At 32.0% G+C, this 17,652-nt stretch overlaps 2 protein-coding genes across 7 annotated transcripts in view; one reads left to right on the top strand and one right to left on the bottom strand.

Annotated features, from left to right (window-relative positions):
* Window positions 1-11,898, top strand: part of LOC141455963 (lysophosphatidylserine lipase ABHD12) — a 50,689-nt gene extending 38,791 nt beyond the window's left edge. For 5 of the 6 annotated variants that reach the window (XM_074131485.1, XM_074131487.1, XM_074131489.1 and 2 more), the window contains 6 exons: window positions 1,185-1,372; window positions 3,177-3,309; window positions 3,733-3,850; window positions 4,604-4,765; window positions 4,904-5,037; window positions 5,128-11,898. In XM_074131485.1, the coding sequence (XP_073987586.1) occupies window positions 1,185-1,372; window positions 3,177-3,309; window positions 3,733-3,850; window positions 4,604-4,765; window positions 4,904-5,037; window positions 5,128-5,173 (781 nt within the window). In that variant the 3' untranslated portion in view covers window positions 5,174-11,898. The remainder of the gene's footprint in view (window positions 1-1,184; window positions 1,373-3,176; window positions 3,310-3,732; window positions 3,851-4,603; window positions 4,766-4,903; window positions 5,038-5,127) is intronic. The other variant, XM_074131486.1, reaches the window with a different exon arrangement.
* LOC141455964 (uncharacterized) lies at window positions 11,135-16,867 on the bottom strand. The gene is made up of 4 exons (XM_074131491.1): window positions 16,497-16,867; window positions 14,874-15,086; window positions 13,450-13,609; window positions 11,135-12,643 (listed from the first exon to the last, which is right to left on the bottom strand). Exons 1-4 carry the CDS (start codon window positions 16,727-16,729, stop codon window positions 12,380-12,382), a joined length of 870 nt encoding a protein of 289 aa, XP_073987592.1. The 5' UTR covers window positions 16,730-16,867; the 3' UTR covers window positions 11,135-12,379.
* Between the last annotated feature and the right edge of the window lie 785 nt (window positions 16,868-17,652).

The raw sequence follows: 17,652 nt of genomic DNA on the forward strand, positions 1-17,652 counted from the left end.
GCCGACCCCTGTTCTAGCTTGTTACTTTCTTGGTTTTATTGAGTTGTAACTGCGCTAATTCTGCCTTCACTGAATAATTTTAAGGGAAAGAGCTATTTATAACTTTTGTTCGATTACCCTTATTTCTAAATAGAGTTCAAATATCTGGTTTGTAGCCAGAAATGTTGATAATCGTATTTAAATGTAAGTTCTTCAGTGATGTTAATACTATTACCTGTTGCAATTTATCAATTTGATACGACGCAAAAGGATTCGAATGTAATTTGGTGAGTTCAATTTAAAAATACCTTCTTATCTGAGATTGAAGTCCGAATGGAAAGCATCCAGATGTCTAAATAATGGCTGCATCATCATGTTTTTCGACCTTCCATCAACTTGATAACTAGCTGACGTTATTGTGTTTCCTAAATTTTGTTTACACAAAAGAATATGCGTCACAAAAACACGAATACCACTTTTTGTTTTAATAAACTTTCATTTCATCAATTTGTCGCAACAGACTTCTTTCATTAAATTTGATTAATAAGCTGTATCACTTTTTTGAGTTAATCAAATAAGCTCATAAAGAATCATCATTGTTTTCTATGAACTCCAGCCGCCAGATGGAGAGAATATAAATGAAATCTACTCAATCAGGAGCTTTTTGACAACCCATGGACTTGAGTGTGAAGTAAATTGAATTCTGCCATTTTACAAAAAGAAAAAAAAATCTTTCTTTGTATTCTCTAAGATTTCTAACTACAAATAGTTTTAAATAAATATTTGAATAGGTTTTCTGTGCATACACTATTCCTTTATTTTATGGAAAGCCCCCAGATTAAACTTGAGCTTTCCATCGTCTCCTGGGTCGATATTGCTCACTTTAGGAACTAATGCAAGGGTAAATGTTGGTGATTATTCTGTAGAACCCGACCAATCGGTACTTAATAATAGAAGATGTAGAGGACTTACTGTAAAGATAGTTAATTTTCTCGGACGTTTGCAACTTAACTTTTGAATAGGTAATAACTAGAGATGTCAATAGTACCATCAACATTTTTAAGGAAATAAATGTTAAAAAATAGTGCATAGATATGAGACTTTTAAAAAATGAAACACAGATTTGTCTAACCTAGTAGAGCTTTATCCATCATAAGCAAGAATATATATTATAAAATAAAAAGCAGCTCATAAATTAATTTCAGGCATATACTTCCATCAAAGTTTGCTACTTCTGGATCGCAAAAGGATACCACAGATTGGTTAAATCGGGGTGATCCTATATTTGTGTATATGCATGGAAATTCCGGCAACAGGGGCACTGCGCACAGGCTTGAATTGTACCGGTTGCTTCAGAAAAACAATTTCCACATTATTGCATTTGATTATAGAAGTAAGTATAAATAAAATGTTCTTTAGAAAAGTTAACTGATTGGTTTTACTTCAAATTATGAGTAGAAGGTTTTATAAACATTGAAAATGTCTTTTGGGAGGATGATTTGGTAAAAATTTAATGTAACAACGACAGTCATGTCATGTGACATGTCAATGACACATAAGTTGATGAGGTGGGAAACAAATGTAGCTTTTAAAATGAAAATCTTTTACGCCTGGTCCAATTAGTGTAAAACGACTTACAAAACAACCGTCATTCAGAGGTTTTTATGGGAGGTTCGAGATATATACTTAATTAGTCCCCATCTCATCTACCTTGCGATGTAGAGGTTCGAGGTATATTATATACACTTTATACGAGGTCTGTCTAAAAAGTATCCGACCTTTATTTTTCCCTCGCAAAATAAAGACGATAGCGCGGCGGCACTGTACTCAGTAAAGGAAGACACCTTCATGCGCATGTGTGAATTTTGTGACCGCCCTCCAGCGCGTGAGTCGCTGCCTGTGGGTCGCTGAGTGAGGTGCTACACAACGTGTTCGTCGCATTACCGATTCTCTCAAGATGACTGAAACATCAAATTTTGTTAAAAGCTTGGTGATTCTCAAAGAGAAACAATTCGTAAGATTCAGCAGGTGTTTGGAGACGAAGCGATGGGTGTAACACAAATTTAGGAGTGGTTAAACCGTTTCAAAAATGGCCGCACATTAGCGGAGATTGACCAGCGTTCTGGCAGGCCCCAGACTGCTCGGAGCGCGAGACTGTGCGAAATTTGGTGATGGCAGATCGTCGCTTGACTGTGCGGGAGATTGCCCAAGAGGTTGGAGTTTTGCAACTTCAAAACGAAGGTCCTTTCGTTCCGGCGACAACAACTTAGTCACCTCCGCTGATGTGCGGCTATTTTGAAGTGGTTGAACCACTCTTTAATTTGTGTTTCACCCATCGCTTCGTCTCCAAATACCTGCTGAATCTTACGAATTGTTTCGCTTTGAGAATCACCAAGCTTTTGACAAAATTTGATGCAGTGCCTTTGCTCATCACGTTCAGTCATCTTGAGAGAATCGGATCCGGAAGTCGGAGAATCGGTAATGCGACGAACACGTTGTATAGCACCTCATTCAGCGACCCACAGGCAGCGACTGACGCACTGGAAGGCGGTGACAAAATTCACTCATGCGCATGAAGGTGTCTTCCTTTACTGAGTACAGTGCCGCCGCGCTATCGTCTTTATTTTGCGAGGGAAAAATAAAGGTCGGATACTTTTTAGACAGATCTCGTATGTCATTTATAAAAATTTTCAATGCTTGAAATTTTCGTGAAAATATATTTTTTATTTTATTATTTTCTAAATGATATGAGATAGTCATTTTAAAAAAATTGTATTATTGCCCTTCTTTTCCGTTACAACTGATGTCTGTCTTTCATCATAACTTTTGAAAATTTTTAAGCATAGTATTTATCTAAGAAGTATTAAGAAAAATTGTGTTTTTTATGCACAGGCACCAAATTTCTGTAGTAAGTTTTTATAAATTAGAATTTTGTTGTGCTTAACATATTTCATTAGTGTTTTCATTGGCTGAGTATTTGAAAATATGACTCAATATAAGTATGAAGTTATTCGTACAATGAGAAGTGATGTAGCTTTGGTGGAAAGATGGCAAGTGATTATTAAAATTTCTCTAAAATGAACAAATTTCCCTACGCCTTTTTTTAATGATTTCTTTCAGAAATAGAGCCTTTATTTAATATTTTGATATCTTCTATTTTTGTAAAAGAATTCTTTGTTTAATTTTTTTTTAAATAGGTTACGGAGATTCGTCACCTGTGGAACCATCGGAAACAGGAGTGGTGAATGATTCAAAACATGTGTATGAATGGGTGAAATTGAAAGCAGGATCATCACCCATATTTTTATGGGGACATTCATTAGGATCGGGGTAAATATAAAACTAATGATTATTAAAATTAAACGGGACAAATGAAGTAAGGGATCATTAAAAAGTGATTAGTTTTGCACAATACTGTTAAAAATGGAATGGAACGAAATTTTACTTTAATTTTAAGATTATTTTGAAACCTATAACAAAAACGATAGACAACTAAACTGAGGCCAATAGTGCCCTGAGAAATTATCTTAGCTATTGAGGTGCCTAAATCTAAAAAAATGTATCAAATTTGAGGGATTTTTTCAAAAGGCAAACCTCTTAATCAACTTAAGAATTGTCACAATTTAATAACAATAAGCAATTTCATTTTACTGCACCTCTTATGTTTTTTCATTTTACTAAAAATATTTTTTAATATTACTTTGTTCTTCCAGAAGATTGTTTCTTAAGATGGATTTACTTATTTTATTTCAGAATTGCGTCACATTTATTAGATATTCTAGAGAAACAAAAAGAAGAAATACAAGGTTTAGTCTTAGAATCGCCGTTTAATAATATGTCAGACGAAATAAGATCATATCCATTAGCCAGGGTATTTATTTATTGTTACTTTACTTGTTTAATGGTTAAACATCTTAAGATTGACTGAGTTTAAATTATTTTGTATATTAATGATTTAAACATTATTTAGCATAAAACGATTGTTTGAAGGCAACTTCTTCCAGTTGTAGATTCCGCGTGAATATCATTCTTTTGGTTTGATATTAAAAAAAAAATATTTTCAAGCCCTCCAATTACTACAACTTTGGCAGAAAAAGTGTGCCATGGGCACTGATTGATGAAACAAAGTTTGGATTGTAGGACGATTGTGACAGATATCAAATGTTATCGTTTTCTACAAATTTTCTTTTGTCTTTCGGTTGTAGCAAGCGATATCTTGTTTCTGATTTATCAATAATGAATTAAATAGCGAGAAATCTTCGAAGAGATTAAGGATTAAAGATTAAAAGCATTAAGGTCTACTTAAAACAAAAAACAAAAACTGTTTTAAAACCAGGGTCAGTAATGGGTATTAAAATATTATTATGAATGAAACCACATCCTATACTGGCATTAAAAAGTTATAATTGTTGATGAACTAGGCAAAATACTGAGAATAGCCCGGTTGGCTTATGTGGAAAAATTCAAGTACATGTTGACTGACGATTTCACAAAATTTTTTTTTTTTTTTTATTTCATAATCAAATTAGAACTGACTAGTTTTGTCCAGGGTTCGGCACATTCATAAAATTGATGTTAACCAATTTAAAAATTATCACAATTATTTTCCTGCTATGGTTTCCAGATTTTCAAGTTTCTACCTTGGTTTGATTACTTCTTTATACAACCTATGTACGATAATGGTCTTAGATTTGAATCAGATGTTCATTTGAGTAAAGTCAGCGCACCTATTATGATACTTCATGCTGAGGATGATATTGTTATACCAATTGATCTGGGAGAAAAGGTAATTTTATTATTATTTGTTAATTATTTATTTATTTTTTTTATTATTTTTGTTGTTGAGAAGAATACGGGGAAGTGAAATAAGAGAATAGATAGTCTAATCTGTATACTGTTTATTTAATTATAATATTTGGTACAGCTTTCCGACTCCATCAAGAAAGCAAGAATAAGTCAAAATTCCAACAGTCCTCTGATATTTCATCCATTTTCTAAAAATGAAGGGTTAGGACATAAGAATATTTACAGGGCTGCAGAACTGCCTTTGTACATTTTGTAAGTTTTATTGGTTATAGATGTTTAATAAAGATTTTTTATTATTTTTACACAATTATTTTTTATATGTGTTTATTTTATTTATTTCAGAGATTTTGTGAATAACAGTCTGGCCTACAATCAGCAGCGTTCTTAAAAGTTGACTGCCAAAAAAGTATTATAGGTAACTAATTTTTACTAATATTATTTAAAAAAGACTACAGTTATTAATTTTGAAAATAAAATATTTTTTTTTCAAAATAGTAAGGTTTTTTGATTCATAAACATAATTTGTAAAAATTTAGTGACAAAAATTCTTGATCAATTTATAATTTTATAATAATCTTTATTTATTGCACATAAAAAAAATCATTATTTAATTTCAAACCTTTATGCAAAATTGTATATAAACTCTCTTCTTTGAAGATCTCAAATAATGACATTTCAAAAGATATTTGAGCAAATCCTGTGTATTTGTTTTTACCAATAACAATTTTTTATTTAAACCTCGCTAGAATTGTTTAAAGCTTTAGCAGTGACTTGTTTTAAGTACTATTTGTAGAAAGTTCACTTTTGGTCAGTTTCTACTTATAAATATTTTACTTCAATAATTTAAATATAATTTTTGCTCATATATTATTATAAAAATTATGCCTAATATAGCTCGTATTTTTGTAAATTTTCGAAGCCAATTCTTGAATCTTCATGAAATGAAGTAAGCTACTTTTTTGTTGATAAAAAAAAAATTTGGATTAATGAATTGTAGCTCTCTGTTTTATATACAGGGTGACCAGAGTTATATGCTCCACCCAATTTTTTTTTTTAACGGCGGGAAATTTCGAAAAAATAAAAAACACGTATTTAATCATTTTTAGTCTAGTTTATTTTTAGTGATTGACCCATTTTTTTAAACCCCTGTATCTCGAGTTACAGCATCCAACTTTGTTTTTTCAAATGGAACGTTATATTTTTTTTTGCATATTTTTATAGTATTTGAGCTCCTAAAAAAAACAAAAAAAAATTTGAAATCGGTTAGGTTTTTCAAAAGTTATGGTAATTTAAAATATGAAAAATAAATTTCAGTTTATTGTCAAAATTACGTTATTTTTTTTTAAAAAAAATCTGTTCAAACTGGGCACAATCAACGGATAGGCAAGCCAAAACTCTGGACTCCCACGCTCTGTTTGTAGCAGCAGTTATGGTGGCGAAGTCAAGATCTAAGCAGGCTAGAGTTATTCGACGTTTCAGATCATCGACTGAAGCCACGGGATTAAGGTTACTGTACACTTTATATTTTAGAGATCCCCACAAAAAAAATAGTCCATTGGGGTTAAGACTAGAGATCGAGGTGGCCATTAGATCGCACAATGAGTTCCTATGCTCTTTTCACGGAAATTTCTGTCCAGGTAACATCGTACACTCGCATTATGTGCCGGGCAACCATCTTGTTGAAAATACATATCTAGCCGACGTTGTAGAGGAACATCTTCAAGCAGAACTAGCAAAATGTCTCTTAAAAAAAGTTAGTTACCTTGCACCAGTTAAGTTCTCTCTGTAGAAGTATGGGCCGATTAGTTGATTTCCTAAAACTCCACACCAAACGTTTGTAGAAAAAACAACCTAAACGTCGAATAACTCTAGCCTGCCTAGATCTTGACTTCGCCTCCATAAGTGCTGCTACAATCAAAGCGTGGTAGTCCAGAGTTTTAGCTTGCCTATCTGTTGATTGTGCCCAGTTTGAACAGATTCTTTAAAAAAAATAACGTAATTTTGACAATAAACTGAAATTTGTTTTTCATATTTTAAATTACCATAACTTTTGAAAAACCTAACCGATTTCAAAAAAATTTTTTCTGTTGTTTTTAGGAGCTCAAATACTATAAAAATATGCAAAAAAAATATAACGTTCCATTTAAAAAAACAAAGTTGGATGCTGTATCTCGAGATACAGGGGTTTAAAATAATGGGTCAATCACTAAAAATAAAGTAGACTAAAAATGATTAAATACGTGTTTTTATTTTTTCGAAATTTCCCGCCGTTAAAAAAAAAGTGGGTGGAGCATATAACTCTGGTCACCCTGTATATATATTTTTTTAATGAATTCCAAAGTTACTTACGGAAAACGAAAAATATCAATTGTAGCATGTTTATTCAAAGTTCGTGGTGAATGCATTATCTTTTTATTCCGTGAGCACGTCTGCCTAAGCGATTTGGTAAGCAGAATTGGAACTGGTGATCTTCCCTTTACAAGTCCATGCTTATAAACATTGCAACTAACCTTCCCCTGTCACGTTAATAGTGTTACTTGAATCTTTATCCTAGTCTCTAGCGAATGGATCAGGAACAAATAAAAGAGTGTCTAGCCAAAGTTTCATGAAACAAAATGTATTAATATTGCTCATCTCGCTCAATTTCTTTTGAACAGTGAGCAATAATAGCGCAATTTTTCTCGCTAGATATGCCAATTAAATACTTCATAGCGTTCATCTTATATAAAACGCTTATGTTGACAATAGATTTTAGTTCCTATTACCTTTTTTTAAAAAAAATAATAAAAATTTTTATAATAGATTTAGGGTAAATGATGAAAACTTCAAGCTGACCCCTTTGAAATAGTGTCATTTTTATATATTGTCAATAAAAGTTTAATTTTAGACATACCTTCATATCTACGTAATTATTAAATAAAATTGAAAGATAATTAGGAAGGCTTTATCGGGATTGAACAGAGAATTCTTTTTCATTTATTTCTCTAATTTTTTAGGGGTGGAGAGAATTTGTGACTAGTGCAGTTTGTACGGTTAGAGAACATCCCCATCTTAAGAAAGCTCCAGAAGAATGGCACAATTTACCCGAAACATAAATAAAATGACCTTTAATGACTACCTCTGGCTAGTGTCAAAGGGTTGAGTAATCTGATTAAATTCCCCATGTTTTTTTTTGTTGATTCCTTTAAATTATTTTTAATTTAAATTGTATTTTTTTTTTAATTATTTAGGCACATCGATTATTCGGGTAACTAGCGCCCCTTAAAATTATTATATTTTTAAACGAAATATAAAGAAAATGTTTCAACAAATTTCATCTCTTTTTCTGCGATTATAAAACAAATCGATGAATTAAATTAAATTTCATTTAGGGTCAACAGTTGTTGGATTAAAATTTTGCATTTTCTCAGAGATTGAAGAATTGGTTCTTTGAAATATATTTTTTTATTGAATTTTTTTTTTTTTTTTTTTATGTAAACGTGCTCTCTAATTATTTCCAAAATTATTTGGATTAAAATAAAAGTTAAGATGAATTTATGCTTTTAATCATCAGTATTGTTGCCTTTTTTTGGACTTGATTAATGTTACAACGTTAAATTTATATTTTGTGATTTTATCTATTTTATCTCGGGATCAACTTGTCTATGTTTTCTTTTTTTTAAAGAATAGTTAGAAGCAATTTTTGGGTTAAAAGTAATTTTTTACAGTTTTTTTTTTTTGTTTTGGAATGTTTTTAATAACGGTAGAGTATTGTTCATTATTTTTAATGGCTTATTCATATATTCAAAGGGGAAAAAATATATTGCCAATTTCAGCCATTATTTGTTTATTGTATGCCAAGCATTCGACCTAAACGGATAGTTCCTGAAGACGACAAAAATGAGGTATGTGTCCTAAAACACATTCGAATGGACTTGTGGATAGAATCTGCGAAAAAAAAAAAGTCTTTTGGACGAAATAACCTATAGCCGGTGTTGACAAACGCCCTAAGCATCGTAATTATTGCTTAACTTTAAAGTAGCTTAACTAACTTGAAATATAAATAATTATAAACAGGAGGTGAATCATTTATCAGGTTTGGAGCCTTTTTATGAGTGAGAATAATATTCAAGTTATTCCTTTTTCAGATAAAACAAGAAAAATTCTATTATCTAAAGAATTGTATTAAATGGGCTAATAATAGAGGGTTATTGATTTTTTTTTTTTTATGTACAGTTATAAAAAGGATTTTTTATTTTAAACATCTATACAGTCCTGGCTGTATGGCGGAAGCCAATGCCAAAAAAAGAAAACAAAAAAAAAAAATCTATACAGTTGACATATTATTCTTATATCGCTGCCATAATTTCACAGCTCCATATTTATAACATTTAATACTCTATACAAATACACGATTGTAGATGAAGGTGCAATAACATAGTTTAGTAGCAAAGTAAAACTTTTTTTAAAAATAAAACTATACTTACGAAATTGCGTCATTAAGTTTAGTTTGCGTTATTTCACTTGCCATCGGTTAATATAACCACTAAAAATACAACTTCACTAGACGAGACTGGATCCGCAATACATCTTGTAACCTTCCTCGCCTATCGATAGCAGTTGTTATAACTTCACTGGAGGAGTCCCCTACTCTACAGTACTCCGTTCAACAACTGCGTCCATAAATCGTAAGTTCGTCTTTACACTGTGCCCATATCTATTAGCTGGTGGCTCGTCGGTCGGAAGTAGTGCTGGTGTATTTGGCTCATCTACTAACAAAAAGGCAGGTTTGTTACAGTCACTGTAACGTAGAGTTTGTCCTTATAAAGGATTCTGCTACACTAAAATCTGTATATTCCCCAATTGTGGTTCACAAACCCAATTGAAGTTCTGTCCAATGCTGATATCTAAATGAGCCATTAGTGCAGAATTCAGTGCTCAGGGCGACCTTTCTACACGTTTTGATTGCGGATTGTAAGGTGTTGTTCTTACTTTTCTTTTTGTACCTAGAAAGCTAGTGAGGTGTTGAAACAATTTGCTCTCAAATTGCCTTCCTTGGTCGGTAGTCAATATTTTGGATACTGCAAATCTACTTATCTACCCTTGGTAAAATGCTAAAGCAACAACTTCTGCAGTTAAGTTCTACACTGGCACCACTTCGGTCCAACGGGTAAAACGATCAATTATGGTTACGCAATAAACTTTATCAGCTGATGGCGGAAGGGGTCCAAAAATGTCAATATGGATTTGCTCATACCACTATAGTGGGGCTCAGCAAGCTTACCACATTGCAAGCTAAGATTAGTCTGCTTTTCAAGGTCCTTTATTGTAACATCTGTTCTTTGTAAATCGGCTAACTTAATTAAATCGCCTATTATGTGTATTTCCACAACCCGCGATAGGGCGTCTGTTACTTGATTCGCTTCACCTGCCACATGCTTTATTTCAGAAGCAAACTGACATATAAAGGTTAGCCATCTACTTCTTATTGGAGATGCCAAGGCGGGCCTCTGATACATGGCATAAATTTATTTGTTTGTGATCTGTACAAATAATTACCAGCCTTCCTTACCGGTTGTAAGTATCGAACTGCGCTGTTGATGGCCAGCACCTCCCTATCGTATGCTGAGTATTTCTGTTGCGCTTCATAACGTATTTAAACAAAAAAAATCCTAATGGTATTCATCTCCCGGAATCCTTTTGCTGCAGCACAGCTCCTGTACAGTGATTAGAAGCATCACAGGCCAATGAGAGTTCGGCTTCCGATTTCGGAAGTGTTATCAGTGCAGCATCTTGCAGGCTAGCTTTACATCGTTCAGTCTCTCTTCATTCCATGAGACAGGTGACTTGTCATTTTTCTTGATCCCATTTTTCTTGTCCTTATAAAGGATTCTGCTACACTAAAATCTGTATATTCCCCAATTGTGGTTCACAAACCCAATTGAAGTTCTGTCCAATGCTGATATCTAAATGAGCCATTAGGGCGACCTTTCTACACGTTTTGATTGCGGATTGTAAGGTGTTGTTCTTACTTTTCTTTTTGTACCTAGAAAGCTAGTGAGGCGTTGAAACAATTTGCTCTCAAATTGCCTTCCTTGGTCGGTTTGTTAATTGCCTTTTTGTTAATAGGTTTTTGAATCAATGCAGCCTATAATAGGTTCAGAATAAAATTAAGTGACATTCTCTAAATGGCTTTTTTGTTCACTTACTTTTAAATGTCTAGATATTTCTTGCCAAACGAGTAGGATGCTTATTATAAAGTAATAACTCTGATTTGGATAAAACAAGCATGATTTTTGCCAATAGTAACTTAAGTAACCTAAACAGGTCCAGGGGTCAGTGGATTCCCTCTAATGAGTAAGTGTATTAATTTGTTGTTTACGTTAATTTAAAAGGCCCATAAAAAGATTAACTTTCCTTGAACAACCTATAGGTTTTCGTTACAAAGTATTTGATTGTGCTCTTTTAAAAACATGTAATTTTTAATTAAAAATTTAGACAAGATTAATGCCAGAGATCCTGTTATTATTCTAGGTGTGTTTGGGGTTGTTTTGAGATAATTATATAAAAATGAAGGAATAGTAATCTGTGTTCATAAGTTGTTTCCAATTTTAATTCATTAGTAGTTGCTTAAGAATTATTCAATGATGGCTGTATTCTAATGAATTTATTTATATTATGACTTATAGAAGTTAATGTATACAAGTTTTTTTTGTGACTGTAGATGCATAATATGAGCGATGTAGTTGTTTAATGTTTGCAACATTAGAGTTTAAGAAAAAAAATACTGTGAATGTTTATAATTCGAATATTTTATGGCTGTAATTAGTTGTTTAGTATTAAAAATAATACCAAAAATAACTGTAATAAACGAGTAACTTATATAATAAATTTCTCGTGCTTCATGTAATGAAATCATAATAATAATTATAATAAAATAGAACAAAGAGGTGATTTTGCTCAGATAGTAGTTAAGGTTTGTTGATTTAACTTCTGCATGATTTATTGCCAGAGGTTATTTAATATTTGTAACTTTCTGTGTTATTTTTCAATAATTGTTGTATCGGTGTGTTATTTTATCAGTTTTCAGTTTTGCTTTTTTATTACTTAAATAAATAGTAGAATTTTTCTCTATTTCTTTTACTTCTTATTTTATATTGAGTTTAAAGGAGAAGAATGAAAGAATTTCCACCCTTCCAACTAATAGAAACTGAATCTTCAGTACAATGAGGGGTTTTTTGGGTGATGATACCCTCATAGTTGATGGAGAAGAGTATCTGCGCAGTATGCTTATTCTAATGGTTCCAGATAGTGACTAACTGGACTGACTGAAACTTCAGCTTGGTAAAAACTTTCAAGCAAAGATGTATGTTTCTTACAGATTTGGGATACGGTTGTTTCATAATAATGGAGGGAGAAGGAAGAGTGTATGAAAAAGTTGAGAAAATATTCAGATGGTCAGACTTCGGTCAGAAAGTTCCGAATTAGTAAGTGCATATAGGAAAAGGCTCAGGTAACAGAATAATTAAAAATTGGCAAAAGCGTTGGGATTATTGTTAAGGTTGTCTTTAAAAATACTACTTCGTTTAGCGCATTTTGGAACAAAATTACAAAATTATATTTTCTGAATACACTTAGCGCAATGTTCTTCTGTTACTTCTTCACTTGGAGGAAGTGTTTCTTTAGCTGATTCTTCTTTGATCAAGCCACTATCCGAAGTATTATGCAGAGCCCACGGTGGTGGAGCGACTGTTGTTACTTTTTTCGCATTTAAATATTCTAAATTTTCATCATAAAATTTATTGAATCCTGGTCTTCTTGGATGTGCAATTTCCGTTAGTAAGTTACGATATTTAGTCTCTGGTTTATAAAATTCTTCCTGTCAAATTAAAATAAAATATGATCAAAGATTAATACTAGGAGCATTAAGAGCTTGGCTATTCATTCGTAACACCAAAATATATGAAATCCTTAGTGAGATGATTGCACATTTTTCAAGATGGCATGGGAAAACAAACATTACTGATGGCTATAACCATTAGCATCAATTAATCAAGAATAAATGTTTTTTTTTTTTGTTTTTTTTTATGTGATATGGAACATTAGGAGTAAATTGGAAATATGACAATTAAAGAAAGATGATTAATAATGCCCTACATTATAGTTATAAACTCTCAACTCGACGAGACATATTTCAATGAGGTAACGATGTAACTCTTCTGAGTTTACTGATTTGCGGAAGTCTGAAGTGCCGACATACAGTATACTGTACGTTCTAATGAAGAATATGAATGCAAGCATTTTTTTTTTTTACAAAGATGATTACGTTGGGATATGAATCATGATGGTTTAACAATGGTATCAAGACTGTTTTTAAGTTCATCTGCCTACCTGTGAGCATTGAATCAGCGTTGAGCACAAACCTATTCCAATAACTAAGGGAACCATTCATAACAAACACAAACTTGAAAGTGGTTCTCTTCTCCATCTATCTGATCGATCAGTCGAAAACAGAGGTCATCAATCGGAAGACAAGAAATAGGGCTGTTCTTCTTTAAAATGATTTGTTAAATAATAGCAAACAAATTTCCCCCAGTTACTATTTTATAAATATAAGTGTTACATATAATACTCGTATTTTATTACTGCAATTTTTTTAAAGTATAACAATTCAAAATTTCTTACTCTATCCACCATTTTCGGTTCAGTAGGGTAATGATTTATGAAATCTCTTTGCATTGTGGTTGAGTATCCATCTGGAGATTTTGATCTTTTTCGCGTTTTGCCACTCTCTTCGCTATCTACTGGTTGCGAGGTGAGTAATCTATTGAAATTTCTGAAATCCCTGCAAATAATTTCTTTAGAAAAAAAAATGTAAACAGGACTGGCGACATAGTATTTTGCCGCCAAACTTTGGAATACTGTGATATTGAAGCTGGGTCTGAGACTTGTTGTTGATGATTGTTGGATAAAAGATTAATAAATAAATCATAAACCTTTTTGGTATTCTATGTTTATTTAAAGACTGTTTTTCTCCCGCTTTGCTACCTACTTGAATATTCTCAAGTGAATCATTACAAACATCTACATAATTATCAATTTTATTTAAACCATTCTCTTTAATATCGTTGAAAATGATGATATCTATAATATTGATAGTGATGCAAAAGTTATATAATAGTTATGAGAAAAAAAATGCTGAAAATATTTCAAAAATTTTGGAAGGTTTTTTTTTATTAATGAATAATGAAGATGCAAAGCTTTTCGGTCCAACATTTTGAAAAGGAACTAAAAATATTTTGTTACCTTATTCTATGTTTTTCTCAGAGAATAAACCTGCGAGAAGAGGGTGCAGAGTGCACTTTACTCTAAGTACCAAAACATCTACATACTTAAGATCCAGCCGCAGCTCTTCATAAAAATGTAGCTTCCATTCTCTCTAGCCATGTTCTCAGATGAGAACTGTCAGTAAGGTGTTATTTACGTAAAATACATAAGTTATAAAAAATACTCTTTACTCACTACACTGTATCCTTATCTTTCACTTTAATCTTATCATTTTTTCTTTAATAGAGAGACACTTTCCTAAGTTTTACATCAATATTTAACACTTTCAACTGGTTGTATCAGAATTTAGTAACATTTAATGTCAACATTTACTAAATCTAAGGTGCGCAAATTTTGATAATCAGGAGACCATCGCTCAAAAGATTATGATATTTACTGATAGTCGAGTTAAAAGAACTAAAAAAAAAAAAAATTCAATGCATTTGAAACAAATATGGTGTGAACACTCATTTCTTATTATTTTATTAAACCGGACATCTCCCCTGTGGTTCCGGGGTTGTAGAATTGGCCACAGTATCTTCCGCTTGTCGTAAGAGGCGACTGGAGCAACTGTCCGTTGACCTTACCCGGATTCCCTTGCAAAACCTCAACCCCTATTTCTGACTGCGCCCCTTCCTTTCCAATCTTATTCTCAATCCCCATCCTGGCTGTAGGTATAAAAAGCTAGGGGAAATTGTACTTTTTATCAACTAATTTTTTATGGAAAAGAGATATAGGATGTTTTAAACATTTGAGTGAACAATTATTAATTTCATACTTACAAATTACGTAAAGTATACACATTGATCATTGGACTATGAAGTTTAGGTTGAGGCTGATTATATTCCTTCCAGAAGGATTCTTGGGCCGCTCGTGTTTCAGAAATCATTCTATCTTCTGAAGAGCCCCACCTATCATAACTTGAACGAAAATTGTTGCCTCCAGGTGGATCATAGGCATCATAGTCTTTTGGATAGGAAGATCGAGGATAAAACCTGCGAATATGATTAACCATTTTAATTCTGCACTGGGTATGATTAAAGGATGGATTTTGCTATGTCTAGGGTAAACTGTATTTTATCTAATATACTTATTTTAGGTTCTTTAGCGATTTGGAGCACGTATGATTCGTTATTATTGAAAACGTGCTCAATTTCACTAGAAAATGGAGTTGTCTCCTTCTTTTAATAGATTCAAGAGAATTTTAAGGATAGATCGTCCAAAATTTTGTCTCCTTATCCGAGAAAGCTTTTCTTTTTTATCTTTTTTTCCCAAGTCACCCTTGGAAATTAAAAATAGCGTAAGGATAAGTAAGAATGCAAAGTTAAAAAATAAAATCACTAAAAATGAAGGATGATGTGGGATAAAATTTTAAATGACTCGGATTTTGGTTCTGTTGAACAAGCAGTTAAAGGAAAAACAATTTACCTTCCACAACAATGGTATGAAGTTGTGGCTACTTGTAAACGGAAGAAAAAAATGTATTATTCATCAAATGAGTAGTGCTGAGTTCTTGACTACAGAACTTTTGGAAAAAAAACCATTACTAGAAGAAAAGTAAACACACAAACATTTCCTGTGAATTGGCTGAAAATTCAATGGATCAGAGTGGAGAAAAGTTGTCCTTTTGAAATAAAATAAAAAGAAAATTTGCAGGTATTTATGGATTTTAAAATTTTGGACATAACTCCGAGTAACAAAAAGGGTAGACGACAGCTGTCCTTGAACGTTGTTTCTGAAAAATGTTGTACTCTACCAAGAGGCCAGTACTCACATTGAAAAAACAGGACAAGTTGGATCTACTAAAATTCATACCTCCAGTGTACCATGACTTTTTTTAACAGTTTGAAAACAACTAAAAATGAAGATGTTGACAATGGACCATTACTTTACATCGAACTAATGGAAGAAAACGAAGAAGACTGGACTCTGAGGCTCACCTATTTTTAAAAAATGTTTTTCATTGATTTAAACCTTAATATTATTAATATCTTCTGCATTTCGATATATTAGTTTATAAAATAAAACCCTAATCATTGGTTTTAAAATGCCGTTGTGTTTAATCTTATATGTTGAGAATGAGAATGATCACATTTTTTGCATTTTCTAAAATAATTTAAAATTTCATTACATTCTAATATGGAACAAAAAATTTGATTATATGAAATAACAATAAAAACAAAAATAATAAAGCTATTTTTATTATCTGCATTTTTTTAGAGAGCAAAACATAAAACTCATTTTATCACAAAACTGCTTAAACTGGACTTACGCCACTTTCATCCTCACGCTCAATTGAATCCAACAAAACTGCAATATACTATTTTACAATGTAGGGTTCGGCCATCGTAGCTCTTTAGGTTTTTCTTAAAGATACATATGAAAGAGAAACAATTTAAACTCACCAATTAGAAGTTAAAACCTTGGGTGAATATCCATGAAAGACAGTATAATCATCTTCAATAAGTTTTCTGTTTTTGTAATAAAGATTTAGAGCACCTTCCTTCGAAACACTTTCATTAAGAAACTTTGGTTTTAACCTGTTTGAACAATCTGCTAATGTTTCGGCACACTTATATCCGAAGTGTGGATAATGTACGAATTTTTCACTCAGCCTATTATTTCGATTACTTCGCATCACTATTGTCGGTGTTAGTTGATTGTGTTATCAAATCTTAAGATACTAGTAAAATTAAATTGGTTCCCGTGTGCAAGAAATTAATTTTAAAATTGTTACCAACATATTTTAACCAAGTACTATAAATCTATAATCAGATGTTTTTATAGTTTAAAATTTTAATACTACAAACCATATCATCGGAGTGACTCCAATAAGTTCATGAGTGAGTTCATTTTGATAAAAACTCCAGACTTTAAGAAATGATTTATTGCGCAGCGTCATTAACTGAACAAATTCTTAAAAATTCCATAGTTTAATTTTTTCTCTTAAAAGTTTAAACTAATAGCTTTTTTATTTTTTAAAAATTTATTTTGAAAGTTACACCAGCGTTAGATGCACTATTAGTTACAAACTCTGCCAAAAAGGTCTGGTGTGAGCACCATCATATCGAGATATCTTGTGAAACCATGAAGTAAAGAAACCAACCAGGAACAACCTGAGAAATGGCCGTGAATGAATGACACCAGCTACCTGAATAAACAGTATTACGATATGAATATATTGGTTTCGTGACCGTAAATTGTTAAACTTAGGATGGATGATCGATGAATCGGTCAAATAAAACAACTCGTCTCTTTGCCAACTTGTCGACAAATATATTGTCCTCTTCAGGGCCTGGATATTACAAATACAAAACGATTTACAGAATCAGTAACATAGAAAAAACTGTAATCAGTAATATAAAAATAAACAGTAAAATACAAAATTTTTTTTTATAATTATTGAAACTTACGTGGCTATGCGTATTACGATATTCTGCCCTTATAACTTGTCCTGAACGACCTGTGTACATTTTAGTTTGAAGCTATCAGTTCTAACCAAATAGCAAATCTCAAGCATTTAGTAACGGTGAGCAAACAAGAGTAAAATATTAGAACACA

Source organism: Rhodnius prolixus, unplaced genomic scaffold, assembly GCF_049639745.1.
Source record: "Rhodnius prolixus isolate KJV_2025 unplaced genomic scaffold, Rpr scaffold_4, whole genome shotgun sequence".
Classification (NCBI taxonomy): Eukaryota; Metazoa; Arthropoda; class Insecta; order Hemiptera; family Reduviidae; genus Rhodnius; species Rhodnius prolixus.

What these genes read in the sequence shown, in the direction of transcription:
- LOC141455964 (XM_074131491.1), bottom strand. Translation starts at nt 16,729, where the DNA reads ATGCGAAGTAATCGAAATAATAGGCTGAGTGAAAAATTCGTACATTAT. An exon ending in GTGTATACTTTACGTAATTT is followed by an intron (nt 13,610 to 14,873) that starts GTAAGTATGAAA and finishes AATTATTTGCAG; the next exon opens with GGATTTCAGAAATTTCAATA. An exon ending in AACCGAAAATGGTGGATAGA is followed by an intron (nt 12,644 to 13,449) that starts GTAAGAAATTTT and finishes TTAATTTGACAG; the next exon opens with GAAGAATTTTATAAACCAGA.